At 37.4% G+C, this 13,929-nt stretch overlaps 1 protein-coding gene across 2 annotated transcripts; it reads left to right on the forward strand.

Moving 5' to 3' along the window:
* The first annotated feature begins 1,242 nt into the window (after positions 1–1,242).
* On the forward strand, positions 1,243–12,326 carry LOX (lysyl oxidase). Of its 2 annotated transcripts, XM_058166317.1 has the most exons (6): positions 1,243–2,217; positions 3,393–3,501; positions 6,490–6,627; positions 8,088–8,244; positions 12,026–12,121; positions 12,207–12,326. In XM_058166317.1, the coding sequence occupies exons 1-6, from the start codon at positions 1,569–1,571 to the stop codon at positions 12,324–12,326; spliced, it is 1,269 nt and encodes a 422-aa protein (XP_058022300.1). In that variant the 5' UTR covers positions 1,243–1,568. The 2 variants fall into 2 exon arrangements, with proteins under 2 accessions (XP_058022300.1, XP_058022299.1); XM_058166316.1 differs by lacking the exons at positions 1,243–2,217; positions 3,393–3,501; positions 6,490–6,627; positions 8,088–8,244 and adding an exon at positions 8,714–8,866.
* The last annotated feature ends 1,603 nt before the right edge of the window (positions 12,327–13,929 follow it).

Below are 13,929 nucleotides of genomic sequence, written 5' to 3' on the forward strand. Positions count from 1 at the left end.
AGTATCATTGACCATGGTGTCACTTTGGACCATCCTGGGCAAAGATTGGGCATCTTGGTCACTGTTCAACAGAAACTTTGCTGCTTCTGGAGTGATTCTATTCTTCATTGGTGTAGGAAGGGAAGCTGGGGCCTTCATCATTTGGCCCTTTTCACTATTCTTTTTCTATATCTATAAATTCACAGGAAGAGATCATCAATCTCTTAGAACAAGTTATTTTTTCTATATTGATGAAAACCAGTAATATATATCCATCTCAGGCTGACTTGCTGATGTGGTGAAAAACGATCTAGACCTGCAGGTTGTGAGTCTGGACAGTCTAAACCAACTCAGACTGAATTCTAGCAAGATGGAGTTACTCTTAGTATAAAACCTGTTAATAACAGAAGTTATATGTTAATTGGATTCAAAGAGCATCTATAAATTGTTCTGGGAAAAACAGGTTCACGATTCTGCTTGGAGGTCTAAAGAAATGGAAACTGTGAAACTGATGATTTCTCCTACCCACCCCAGCAATATTTCTGATGTGATGTACAGTCAGCTCCATGGGAAACACACTTTGACTTACACCTCTTTGTAAAATTCATGCCTTCACATCTGTCACGAACTTCTTCCGTGACTCACCCAGGGAAAAACAAAAGTTGGTATGCACAAGTTTATTTGAGGAGGATTTGGGGCCACAATTCAAGGGCATTGCAGGAGAATGTGCTGCTGTTGTTTTTTCATCCTGCCACCACCAAGTTTCCTCACCAGAGGTCCAACTCTGGGACATGTCTTCGGTGAAAATATTTCCCAGAAAACATGTTTCTTCACTCTCTGACTTTGCTTTCTTGTCTCTCAAGTTGTGGTAGTGATCTAATAGCATTTTTCTCTCTGCATATTTTGGCAGCGCCCCACCTCCTGGCAGACCAAATTGTCTGAGGAAAGTGAAATGCCTGCATATTGTTAACCCTAGACGGCGAGAAGCGTGCCGATTGCAGAGACTCTTAAAATACCCAGAGTGGCACTCGGTTGCTGTTTGTCTTCTTTGGGTTTCTCCCGACCGGGAGAAATAAGGCTGGAAAAAAAGATGGAAAACCAGAGAGGAAGAGGAACGATCGGGCTTGCACGTTTCCAATGGCATTACGTGAACAAATAGAGAATCCGTCTGCCAGAATGGGCTTGTGTAACTTCGCAAATGTGCCAGAAACTTTGAAATCCCTCATCTCCTCCCCCTTTCCGCCCTTCCTCCAATTCTCTCCCTCTCTCCCACTGCTTCATTCCAGACTTCAGCGAAAGCGAGGACGAGGCGAAGGCTGCTCCTCCTCCTCCTCCCCAATCCCATCTCGCTGCAAAAAAAGAGAGCACTGGGAGGAAAAGAAAGAGAACGAGGTGGGCTGGCTCGCTTTGCGCAAAATAAGCCGGCGGTCTGCAGCTGGGAAAAGAAAAGAGGAAAGCCGCCAACTGCTCCTTTTGACCTAACAGAATAAGAGAGTTGGGAGGGACCTTGGAGGGCGCTCCCCTTCCCCAGTCCTGTAGTGTCGTCGAGTGGAGTTCCCGCTCGCCTGTGAGAGACCCACGCCGTCGCCATGCGCCTCCATTCCCGGACTCCGCTTCTCCTGGGCCTTGCCCAACTGCAAGCGTGTTTCTATTGGAGTTGCCTGCTGTGGCTGCCGGCGGACGGGATGCCCCCGAGGAATCCACCGCCCCCTCCTCCCGCCGTGTGGAGGCAGCGAATTCAATGGGAGAACAACGGGCAGGTGTACAGCCTCCTCAGCGTCGGCTCCCAGTATCAACCCGCGCGGCGTAGGGTCAGCCAGGAGCCCGCGCAAGGCGGCCACGTTTTGCTCCTCAGGGGCAACGACACTTCTCCTCGCAGGGCGCCGGGACCCGCCGCAGGCAGAGGCGCCGCCGCCGCCACCCGAAAACCGGAGGCGCAGTACTGGTTCCAAGCCGGCTACGAGCAACAATCCGACAGAAATGGCACGGACGGGGGCCGAGACGGAGCGCAAGGGAGCCCAGCGGAGAGCGCCACCGCCAGGACGGGCAATGGGACTGGCTTTACTCTAAGCAATCTCCGGCAGCCACCCCGCGGAGACGTCATGGTGGGGGACGACCCGTACAACCCGTACAAGTACACGGACGACAACCCTTATTATAACTACCATGATACCTATGAGCGGCCCCGACAGAGAGGCCGCTACCGGCCCGGGTACGGCACCGGCTATTTTCAATACGGTAAGGGCGGGCATTTCAACCAGTCGCACCAGACGGCGGGGCAGGCTTGCCTTGGCTTGTGGTCGCCCTTAGCTTAAAAGGAACGAGGCGAAGTATTGCACGTCTCTTCTAAGGAAGTTTTTAAATATCTGCTCGCAGATACCGAATTAGCCGCTTGAGTCTGTAACGGTGTCCCTCCAAAAAGCGAGCTCCCACCCCCACCCGCAGATCCAACCAAGCCGCGTGGCAAGTCCCTCCCTCCTCGGCAGCCTGTGGGATTTCACCTCCGCCAGCCCCACATCCGCTGATCACCATCTGGTCCCAAGTCTCCCCCTCGCCCGGTAGTCGGTCGGGATCTTGCGCTAAAAAAATAAGATGTTGAGAGCAAAAGTAATGCAAAACACGACGATGCTGGGGGCTACGAGAAGAGAGGAGCCTCATTCTAATAGAGCAGCAACCATTCGGAAGTGGGATTTATAGGGGGGGGGGAAGTGTTAATGATTAGCAGTGGTTCGTTTTCTTAGATGGATTCCAGTCCTTTTGGCATATCAATTTATTAGAATTTAAACAGCTTGCCCTTGACTTTAGACGTGACTATTCCATGGCAAGAAGAAAGCTTTGTAGATATGCTGGTCAAGGTTACTTGTATTATTTCAAGTGCTGCTATCCAGAGAGTTCAGCACTGGAACGGAACCAAACTTGAAAAGTAGAAATGTAGGTCTCCTAGATAACAACTCAAATTCAAGATAGGCTGTTGTTGGCCTCATTTTGAGGCTCATGTTTGGTTGTTATTTAGTTAATATAGCCCACTTAATGGATGTTCACAGCCTTTTGCTTGAGAATATCTATTGTTGCAAAATTTATTGTTCTAGACACATTTCTGGTATCTGGCAAAGGTATTGTTTTCCTCAGCTGGTGGCCTCATGAGGAAAATGCCTTTAAGAAAAATATTTTACAGAATCATGTGGTATAATAGTTTCAATCTGGAAGACACATTGTATTTTAATGTTTCTTTTGATCTTCTGAAAAGTAATTTGTGGTCTTACTAAATGACTGTGTACAGTATAGGGTTCCCATTTGTCACACTATGACTAAAAACTGCAACTTTGGCTGCCTTTTTCAAGAGTAAAATTTGTAGATGTTTTCTGGGCCTGATCTATTTTCTGTATATTTGTGTGTGATTTGATGCACTGCAGGGTTGCCAGATTTAGTGCCAGATCCTTATTACATCCAAGCAGCCACTTATGTCCAAAAGACATCGATGTACAACCTGAGGTGTGCTGCTGAAGAGAATTGTCTAGCTAGGTAAGTAGAAGGATGGCTTTGATTTCATATCCTCATAAAATACCTGTTGGATGGAAAGATTATTGAATAAATTTCAGTCTTTTCCTAAAGATTTTGGGAGAGTACAATTCCCAATATCTCAATCTTTCCCCATGTTGCCTGGGAATTCTAGTAATGCTTACATATTTGGAGAACACTAGATTGAAGAAGCCAAAACTATAGAATACAGGTTTATAAAAGAATTAACTTTATGAGGCACCTATTGTTTGAACATTATTGCTTTGTGCCCAGGATACATTATCAAAGATTTTGAATTGAACTGGTAACTTAACAAGAGGGAAAAAGACATGAATTCAATAGAATATAAGCAGTGGAGAAAATTCCTTTACTATTCCAATTCATAAAACATACTGTTTTTATTAATGTCTGCTGAAAGCTTGATGACCAAGCTACATAAGGTTTCCATGCTTTGATTGTTTAGGAATTATTTTCTTACCAGGATCTGTTTTTCATTAACCCAGAGCTTTATTAATTTTTGAAAAGAAAGCCTTTATTGAGCACTTTGCTCTTGTACACAACAGAAGAAAGTAATTTTTAAATTGCTGTTTGATTATTGTAATTTGCAGTTATTTATCAGCTATCTCCCAACTCTAATCTATTTTTTAACTCATTGCTTTTCAGCATCTAGATTAATTGATAATCAGATACCAAATCACAATCAGTGCATTTCATTTCATAATGAAGCTGTAATCGAATGCATACATGTGGAAGTAAGTTATATTAAATGTAGTGGGGCTTTCAATAAACATGCATTAGGATAAAGCTATGATAATACATGATACTAGAAGTCAGCAGAGCTCACAGAAATCCTTCAGACCAAAGCATCTCTTAGGAATGAAGGTAAATATATGTGTCCCAGGATAATGTTGTAGGATCCAATCTAAGTCGATTACCAGGACCGACTTATTCTTCCAAGTTGACAAGGGCTATTGACTTCCAAGGCTTCAATTGTTTCACTAGCTATTTTTGTCCCTGTTCATCCAATATTCATAGTAGCTGTGAAATTAAATGCATATCCTTGCTCACTGCAGTGTGAGGCTACCAAAGAGTTCAGGTCTCATTGGTAGCCTCATATCGCAATGAACAATGAACGTTCAATTTTGCAGGTACTTTGATTGTTGGGCGAGCAGGGACAAAAATAGCCAGAGAAATGATTGAAGCCTGAGAAATGGGCCCCTTGTCAGTCAATAGAAGTGCTGATCTACCACCAGCCTATCAGGTACATAGGAGCCGAGGGTGCAGTGGCACAAAGAAACAAAAATAATTTCATAACCAGACATAAACACCCCAATTAAGTAAAAGATACACATAATCAGGAACCATATAAATACAATGCATAGGACACTGCAGTACACATATTCTGGAGAGAGAGAAGTACCTTGATGACAGGGTCCAGCAGGAGCCCAAAAGCTTGGAAGAATAAATGTTTGGTCCCAGTGGCTAATGTAGATTGGATCCTGCAAAGCACATCTCTCCGAAACTTAACAAGTAGCTGTGCCCTCTTCAAGGTTTGTGCTGCTAGTTTGAAAGCTGTAGCTAGTTGTTTGCCCATTAATCTGCATGGATACATAACTGCTATTGCAAAGATAATGTGTCTGTTACAGTTCATAGGCACACATGTGAAACACCAAGGACAGTTTCTAAAGGAGACAACAAGGTTTGAAAGGTGGTCAATGCTTAAACGCGAAAAATTTTAATTTGTGAAGCACTGCTTTTGAATCCTTGGCACAAGCTTAATAATAGACAGACAAGAGATATTTGAAATTAAGCCCAATTGAACTGAATGAGACTTACTTCCAGTAGAGATGTTGCAACAGAGCTCTGACAACCTACACATATTTGATTTATTTGACCATAGCAATTGTAAAAAAATGCCCAGTAACTTTTAGGGCTAAGTTCCAAATGAATTTTTATAACTCAAACTAATGCAAGCAATGTTAGTCTAAATTTGATTAATATTATACTTGAGGCAGGTACTTTTTCTTGGATATAGTTGTATATCCATATGGATTTTCTTTTTAATGGAAATGGAATTAAATTACAGATGAAACTAGGAATATCATACGATTCCAGCTAAATTTTTCTGTTCAGTTTTTCTTTTAATCAGAAAAATTATTGATAAAACAAATGAATTCTGCTGAAATTGATGGGGAAGAAAAAAGTGAGGGGGGGTCAACAACAGATATAATAGGAAGAAAAAAATTGTAGAAAAATTGAGCTGGTTGCCCAATCTCTTCTTAAAAACCTTCAGTACTGGAGCAATCACAGTTCTGGAGGAAAGTCGTTCCACTGATTAATTGTTCTAACTGTCAGGAAATTTATCCTTAGTTCTTAATTCCATAATTTCTGAAAGAAACAGAAAACCTGAGTTGCTTAGTGACTTTATTCAAAGGAAGAATATTAATTAGAAAAAAAGTGTTCAAAAGAGTTTGTCCACCAATAGTGTTTGCCTGTATTTTATGTCGAATTAAATAAAAATGGAAATATTTTATGGTCTTAACTTTATTTTTGAAGTTATGAATACTGATTTCAAAGAGATTATTATACTGTTGAGAATAGTTCCACATTTCCTGTAAATGAGTCTGATTCAACTAAAAAAAATAATGTCTTGGTTATCTAGAAAGAATGAGAAACATCAATTAAATTGCATAATATTTTTCTAATGTAAACATTCCATAACAATTGGTTTAACAGCTTTAGAATCTTAAAAACAGTGGATTTTCACTGGGTTGAATCCTTGTTAGTCATGCTTAAGGTGGACCATTGCAGTTAATGGGATTTATGTTAGTCCTGATTAACTTAACTCCCCGTTGTTTTCACTGATGAAAGCTGCATTAAACCTGATGAATTCCAAGAGGATGTATTCAATTACACAATATAAATATGACATTTTAAACTAAGATCTACTTGTTAAACAATTTCACTCTTTTCATATGCATATTCTTGCAGCTCAGCTTACAGATCAGATGTTAGAGACTATGATAACCGAGTACTTCTGAGATTTCCACAGAGAGTGAAAAATCAAGGTACATCAGATTTCTTACCAAGCCGACCACGATACTCATGGGAATGGCACAGCTGTCATCAGTGAGTGAAGTGTTCAATATGGCACTTTTAAATTATGTTTATTTGTTATTTACTGTTTTTGTCTGTTCCACTCTTCTTGTTGCTGTTGTGTGGAAAACATTAAGATAACTTGCAGCAAACATGAGCCTTGTTGGGCAGCTCCTCTTGTCTTTTCCTGGGTTGCACTGTGTAAATTCAGGAAATTCCTGAAGAAATTGTCAATAGATTGGAATCTTCTTTGAATAACCATTTTCTTTTGATTTATAGCTCAATGAAGGAGTATTTTAGATATCAAAATGAATTGCTGACTTTAATATATAAAATGGTACATAATTTGGATGTAAACACGATAATACTAGAATACTAAAAATAAGCGTGGCACCAATCATCTTAATTTAATGTTTGTATAAACTTTAATACGAACCAAATTTAATTGAAAAGAAAGGATAAATGATATTTAAATATTGTAATGGAGGCATTACTGGGTAAAGGTATCTAATATGGAGTCATTCTGTGTAAATATGAATTATCTGCATGTAAAAATACTGCAAAGATAATGGTTAACCTTATTTTTTATTATGAAAACACTAGCAAAAATCAGAATATAGCTTTTGGCAGTCTTTATGACTTTTGATCATAAAAGTGACATTCATTTTGAAATGTGTGTGATTTAATTTTCTATTCCATATCTCAGGGTTCTCAGACCGGAGGCTTTTTAGATACAACAGAACTAGTAAGAATTTGCAGCCAGAGTAAGGAGAAAATATGTGGCCTTGGATTAGGATTTGTAATTCCAAAATGCCTAGGAGATATCTGGTTAAGGGAGGCTGAGATTTGGGCCACTATACTTGGGCTGCAAAAATCCAGGTGACAATTAGAGCCCAGTAAAAATATATTGCTAACCAAATTTTTGCAGTGGCATATATAGCATTAATAAAATTAATAGAAAATGGTGGACACACTTCCACTGGTCTATAAAATGACAATAGAACTACAATATGCAAACAAACAAACCTATTTGCATATATGTAGAACTAGAAGATGACCTGAAACCTTAATTTTCATTTATTTTGCATATTTTACTAGGTTCATTTAAAAAAAAGGAAACCTTTCATAAAGAGAAGAATCTTGAATTTATGAGAGTAAGACAAATATTTTAATCAGATATATTGTTAAAACAAGACTAATAGTGCATGAATCTAATTTCCATATTTAGCCCCTTACTTAATCTAATAGGAAATTTGGAAATAGCAGTTGCCTGTTGTTTAAAAAAGCAGCATATAACAATGTTCTTAAAGGCTATATTTTATTATAATAATTGGAATTACAATATGTAGAAAGTAGTATCACCTGGCTTCAAAGTATTTGCCTAATAGAATTGAATACTGCAACATTTAAAATTTGTTGGTCCAAATTATTATTAAGATGTTGATTCCTGGTGCAATAAGTTAAAGTAATCTTGTTTGTTAATTTCTTAACAGACATTACCACAGCATGGATGAATTCAGTCATTATGACTTACTTGAAGCAAGCTCACACAGTAGAGTAGCTGAAGGACACAAAGCAAGTTTTTGTCTTGAAGACACTTCTTGTGACTATGGATACTATAGGCGATTTGCATGTACAGCCCATACACAGGTAATGTATAATTATTAATACTGCTATTCTTTAGGTAGAATTTAGATTAATATCAGCTGTCAGTTTCTACTCACTATGAAACTTTGCATTACAAAGAAGTATATCATGAACAGTTTCATATCTTTTGATTTAGTTTTAAAATGCTTAATCTACCAGAAAATAGTTAGGAATAGAATGAATGAAAACTGATGTTTAATTTCCTTTAGGAATGGTGAGTAACATCTTTCTACTCTATTGCGAGATAGAATGAGTTACTATAAAATAGAGATAGTCCTCAGTTTATGACTGAAATTATGGCAGCCAAGAAATTTGTGCTTGATGGGCTGTAAATCACCTGGCTTCAAAGTATTTGCCTAATAGAATTGAATACTGCAACATTTAAAATTTGTTGGTCCAAATTATTATTAAGATGTTGATTCCTGGTGCAATAAGTTAAAGTAATCTTGTTTGTTAATTTCTTAACAGACATTACCACAGCATGGATGAATTCAGTCATTATGACTTACTTGAAGCAAGCTCACACAGTAGAGTAGCTGAAGGACACAAAGCAAGTTTTTGTCTTGAAGACACTTCTTGTGACTATGGATACTATAGGCGATTTGCATGTACAGCCCATACACAGGTAATGTATAATTATTAATACTGCTATTCTTTAGGTAGAATTTAGATTAATATCAGCTGTCAGTTTCTACTCACTATGAAACTTTGCATTACAAAGAAGTATATCATGAACAGTTTCATATCTTTTGATTTAGTTTTAAAATGCTTAATCTACCAGAAAATAGTTAGGAATAGAATGAATGAAAACTGATGTTTAATTTCCTTTAGGAATGGTGAGTAACATCTTTCTACTCTATTGCGAGATAGAATGAGTTACTATAAAATAGAGATAGTCCTCAGTTTATGACTGAAATTATGGCAGCCAAGAAATTTGTGCTTGATGGGCTGTAAATCACCCTGGCTGTCATAAATGCTATTGCCCCCAGGGTCACATGAGTATATGTTGGGTGGGTCAGCATTCGAAATGGCCACAACATTCTGTGGTCACATGACTGGGATTCACAACATTGTTTGCTGGTTTCTGACATTCTATTAAGATGAATGAGTTAAAAATTGGCTACAAGCTACATTTGCTTAATGACCACTGTATTTGCTGAACAACGTCCACAAAAAAGGCTGGAAAATTACTTCATCATATGAGTACCCCAACTTATGACTACAATGATTTACAACCATCATTCCAGGCTTAATATACAGTAATACAGTAAGTCAAGGACTACCAGTATCCTTAATAGAATAGTACAAAGAATGCTATCCATGAAGAGTTGCTCTGGGGATCTTAGTGTAAGTTTTCTTAAAAATGGGCAACAGTTCCTGATAATCTTCCCTCAGAATAAAGAATGAAAATAAAAATCATAGGACTGCATAATTTTGAACCTAATCTTGATTTTGCTATTGCCTTTTGGAATATAGCTGTCCTTTAGTACATAACAAGAGTTTGTAAATCATTTGTTTTATTCACTTGCAATATGTAATGCAAATAATTGAGGCAAGTGTTTCTTAAAGTTTTCTTTAAGTAAATTTCATTTCCAGAATGCTATTAATTTTCATTGATTAACCATCATGTTAAATTGAGTATAATCTGTTCAAGTTTAGCAATTTGTCTTTCCTTAAACAATTTTCATTTTCAATTTAATATTGACCTATAGTAACTAGTAACTAGATCCCTTTCCAAAGGTTTATTGCATTTTAAAGCTTGGTACAGAGAATTACTTAGCTGAGTGTTTTTCAACCTTGGCAATTTAAGATGGGTGAACTTCCAACTCCCAGAATTCCCCAGCCAGTATTAAAGTTGCTGAAATTAAGAAACACTGCCTTAGTTGGTAGACAGATAGTTGATGATGGGTTGTTCATATTTTGAAAATGATATGAAAGAAATGCTTTATACTCTGCACAAGAGTAGTTTTCTTTGTTTTTGCGATTTGTTTAAGCAGCTCAATTTTTTGAAACTTCCACATAAACCTGAAAAAAAAGTTGCAGCTGTTAAGAGTTGCTTTAATTTTAATGAGTAGATTTGCTAATATCAACTTGAGTTTGTAATAGTTTGCTCACTTCTCTTGGTGCATTGGCTTAAAGGAAATACCAACATTATCATCATCTTAGGCTTGCATCTTTCTGCCCTTAGTATTATGAATTATTTACTTACAGTATATACGTAATAATATCTAGCAGTGTTTCATGAACAGTATTTTATTAAATATGAATTTAAATAATCAAATAATAATGTATAATGTTCTACAAATAAGTATTACAGGACCAGTTTGGTGTAGTGATGAAGGCATTAGGCTAGAAACCAGAAGACAATGAATTCTAGTTCTGCCTTAGGCACAAAGCCAGTCACAAACTGACCTTGGGCCAGTCTCTGTCCTAGGAAGTAAGCAATGGTAAACCATTTCCAAAATCTTGCCAAGAAAACTGTAAAGGGCTGAATGGAAGAAACAGGAAAGACCATCTTCTTATATCATCCACATGAAACTAGATCTGTATTTGCAAAAATCTAATAATTAGTCTTTAATACTACCTAAAATTTAAAAGTAACAGTATTAATAGTGAAGGTAATAGACCATAAATAAATAAACAGCATTTCGTGCGCCTTTGGCATTTAGTCATGCTGGCCACATGACCACAGAGATGTCTTTAGACAGCGCTGGCTCTTCGGCTTTGAAACGGAGATGAGCACCGCCCCCAGAGTCGGCAACCACTAGCACATATGTGCGAGGGGAACCTTTATCTTTTTAATAGACCATAGATGAAATCTTGATTCAGATGTCTTGTGTTAGGGTCCTGTTCAGGTGAAAATTACTTACATTCTCTCTTCTTTTATTTTGACTTGCTATAGACATACGGCATCCTCCTGTTCTTACATACATTTTTCAGCAGCATTGCATCAGTTTTCTCATAGCTGATAGAACTGTATTGCATCATAATAAATTGCAACAATGTCCTTGACTATATTTTGATTGACACCACTTACAAGCATATTACGTCTGATGCAACCGGCAATATTTAGTCTGTACAGCATTTATCTAACAATTATAAATAAGTAACCAACTGTATCAAGCCTTAAATATAGTATCATACTTTGAGTTTTTATCTCCATCTCATTTTAACATGATCATTTTAATAGCTTCATTTTATGAAGCATTTTCCTCAGCAATTACTGAAGACTGCAGTTTGATTCCAAATCTAAAAAACATACTCAGCTGCCAGCATTCAATATACCCATGACCTTCCTTTCTGTAGCCAAGACTGTTCTTGCCAAGTGACACAAAGTCTGTGACTAAACATTCTACTTTCCCTAGAACCAGTCAAGATATCTCTTAGAATAATTTCATGGTAGAGAAAGGGATGGACCTTGTATATCGGAAATTGTGAAGACTATATATGTAGCTTAAATGTTGCTATCCATTCAGGGTATTCAAGCATGATAGCTGTTAGAGGACAGCAGCATAAGCATCTGTTTTACTAGCTTATTCCAACGGATGTCACTGTTGGCTTTTAGACCAGCTATGGGGAAATATTAGACATTAAATACCTCAAGAAGAAAAATCTGGCTGTATTTGAAGACTGTTGAAGGCTCCAAATATGGCAAAAATAGACCAATAATCTTTACAGAAGAAAAGTGACTATTTCTTTATTCTGCGAGTAATACATGCTTATTATATTGTATTTTAAAATGGTTATTCTTTCAATTTTTAAAAAATTAGCATTACATTTCTAGGGGCTGAGTCCTGGTTGTTACGATACCTACAACGCTGATATAGACTGCCAGTGGATTGATATTACAGATGTTAAACCTGGAAATTACATTTTAAAGGTAATCACATTTCATTAATTAGGAAACCCAAACATATTTAGTATTATATGAAACCTATAAAGTATAGCATGTATTTCTTTTCTAGGTTAGCGTCAATCCTAGTTACTTGGTACCGGAATCAGACTATTCCAACAACATTGTACGTTGTGATATCCGTTACACAGGCCATCATGCATATGCCTCTGGGTGTACAATTTCCCCGTAAGTTCTTTCTTGTTTCTCTCTAGTATTTTGCAGTAGTACTGGTAAAATGTAGCATGAAGATAGAAGTGCATTGTAATGACAGAAAGTATATAAAGTACTTTTTTAAATGAAATTGTCAGACACCATGTTCAACTAAAGTTATGGCTATACTTCTATAAGGGATTTATGTACTTTTTTCTTCCCATACTATGGCTACTCTTTTAAATATAATTCTACATTGATCTTAATATAAATTTTCACAGAATCCGGGAGCCTAATTTTTTTGAGCTAGCTATGGTTCAAATTATCCTTCCTTAACTAATTGCTTTATAAAATACTTTGTAAATTAAATTGTCATCTAGTATCTAGAGGATGCCAGGTTGGGAATAACAACTTTCTTGTCAAAGCCTACCCTCCCCCCTCCCAAAGTTCAGGTATGATTGGAAATTACACTCATTTTTAAAAGTAAAACATTTATTGTCCCCAATAAGGTGGAAGTTGTTTTAGGAAGGGGCTTAAAGGCATGGTGTATTGGGGCTGTACAGCATTGAGAGTTAACTTATAAAGGGGACCTATCTGCTTTCAGGGATATGACTTGGATTGAACCTGGAAACAGATAAAACTATTTTAAAAAGTTGCTTCATTTGCAAACCATATTTATGGAACCAAATCCCTACAAAGTAGGGCTATGGAGTACTTCAGATTCACTTCCAAAAAGGTTCTCCAGAGCACATGGGATGTGTCTGCAACTTTTTAAAGCAGCTGGATGTTTTCCATCCAACTGCTGTGCAGAAATACATGCAATCCTGGGAAAAGGCATGGCTGCTTTAGAGAGTTGCAGATAGGTGTTGCATTCTGGGCCCCTTCATGCTTTGGAGTGCTAGGCAGTGTTGTTATGATTTCACATACCTGGAACTGGGCCTATGTCTGCCTGTATTTTATACTTGTTTTGGTTTCATGTTAAACCATCCCATTATAAAAATGAAATTGCCAAACTTCCATTTTTTTTCATAAATCTGCCTTAATTGAGTGGCCTAGAATGAACCTAGACTAATGCCAGACTCAATTTTGTTTGCCAAAGCACGATACTCGGATTGTTTGTGAAATGTAGAAATCCTGTTTTGAACCTTTAAAGGGATTGGTACTTCCTTACAGCTGCATTAATTTTACAAACAACTGCTTTTATTTCTAGCTCACACTGACAAATCTCTAACAGTAACTATCTATTAAAAATATAGATCATTGTCACAATTATGACCCGCTTTGAGTTCTCCACTCAAAATCATGTAATTTATACATGATCTTACAGGAGAACACCCATGTAGATGTTAGAAAGTTGAGTATTTTCCATTTTCCAACATGCTTATATCTGAAAACTTTGTATTGTTTCTGTGTGAATATTTAAGTAGCTACCTAAGCATGATATCTGTACATCTCAGATTTAGTATTAATCTTTCAGTAACTAAAATGATTTATAAAAATGTAACATTTGCCTTAATCTCTCTATAGCCAAATTCCATATTGTTTCCCTTTAATCTTTAATTTGCATTCAATAATTTAGCATTTGGCATCTATCAATATTGCTGCTACATGCTACTTATCAAATAACAAGCTGAAAAAAAAAT

Source organism: Ahaetulla prasina, chromosome 2, assembly GCF_028640845.1.
Source record: "Ahaetulla prasina isolate Xishuangbanna chromosome 2, ASM2864084v1, whole genome shotgun sequence".
Taxonomy (NCBI): domain Eukaryota; kingdom Metazoa; phylum Chordata; class Lepidosauria; order Squamata; family Colubridae; genus Ahaetulla; species Ahaetulla prasina.

Bases quoted from the DNA above. Each gene is read 5' to 3' on its own strand.
- LOX (XM_058166317.1), top strand. From the start codon at position 1,569: ATGCGCCTCCATTCCCGGACTCCGCTTCTCCTGGGCCTTGCCCAACTG. The intron at 8,245-12,025 runs GTAATGTATAAT...TTACATTTCTAG, and splicing joins CATGTACAGCCCATACACAG to GGGCTGAGTCCTGGTTGTTA. The intron at 12,122-12,206 runs GTAATCACATTT...TTTCTTTTCTAG, and splicing joins CTGGAAATTACATTTTAAAG to GTTAGCGTCAATCCTAGTTA.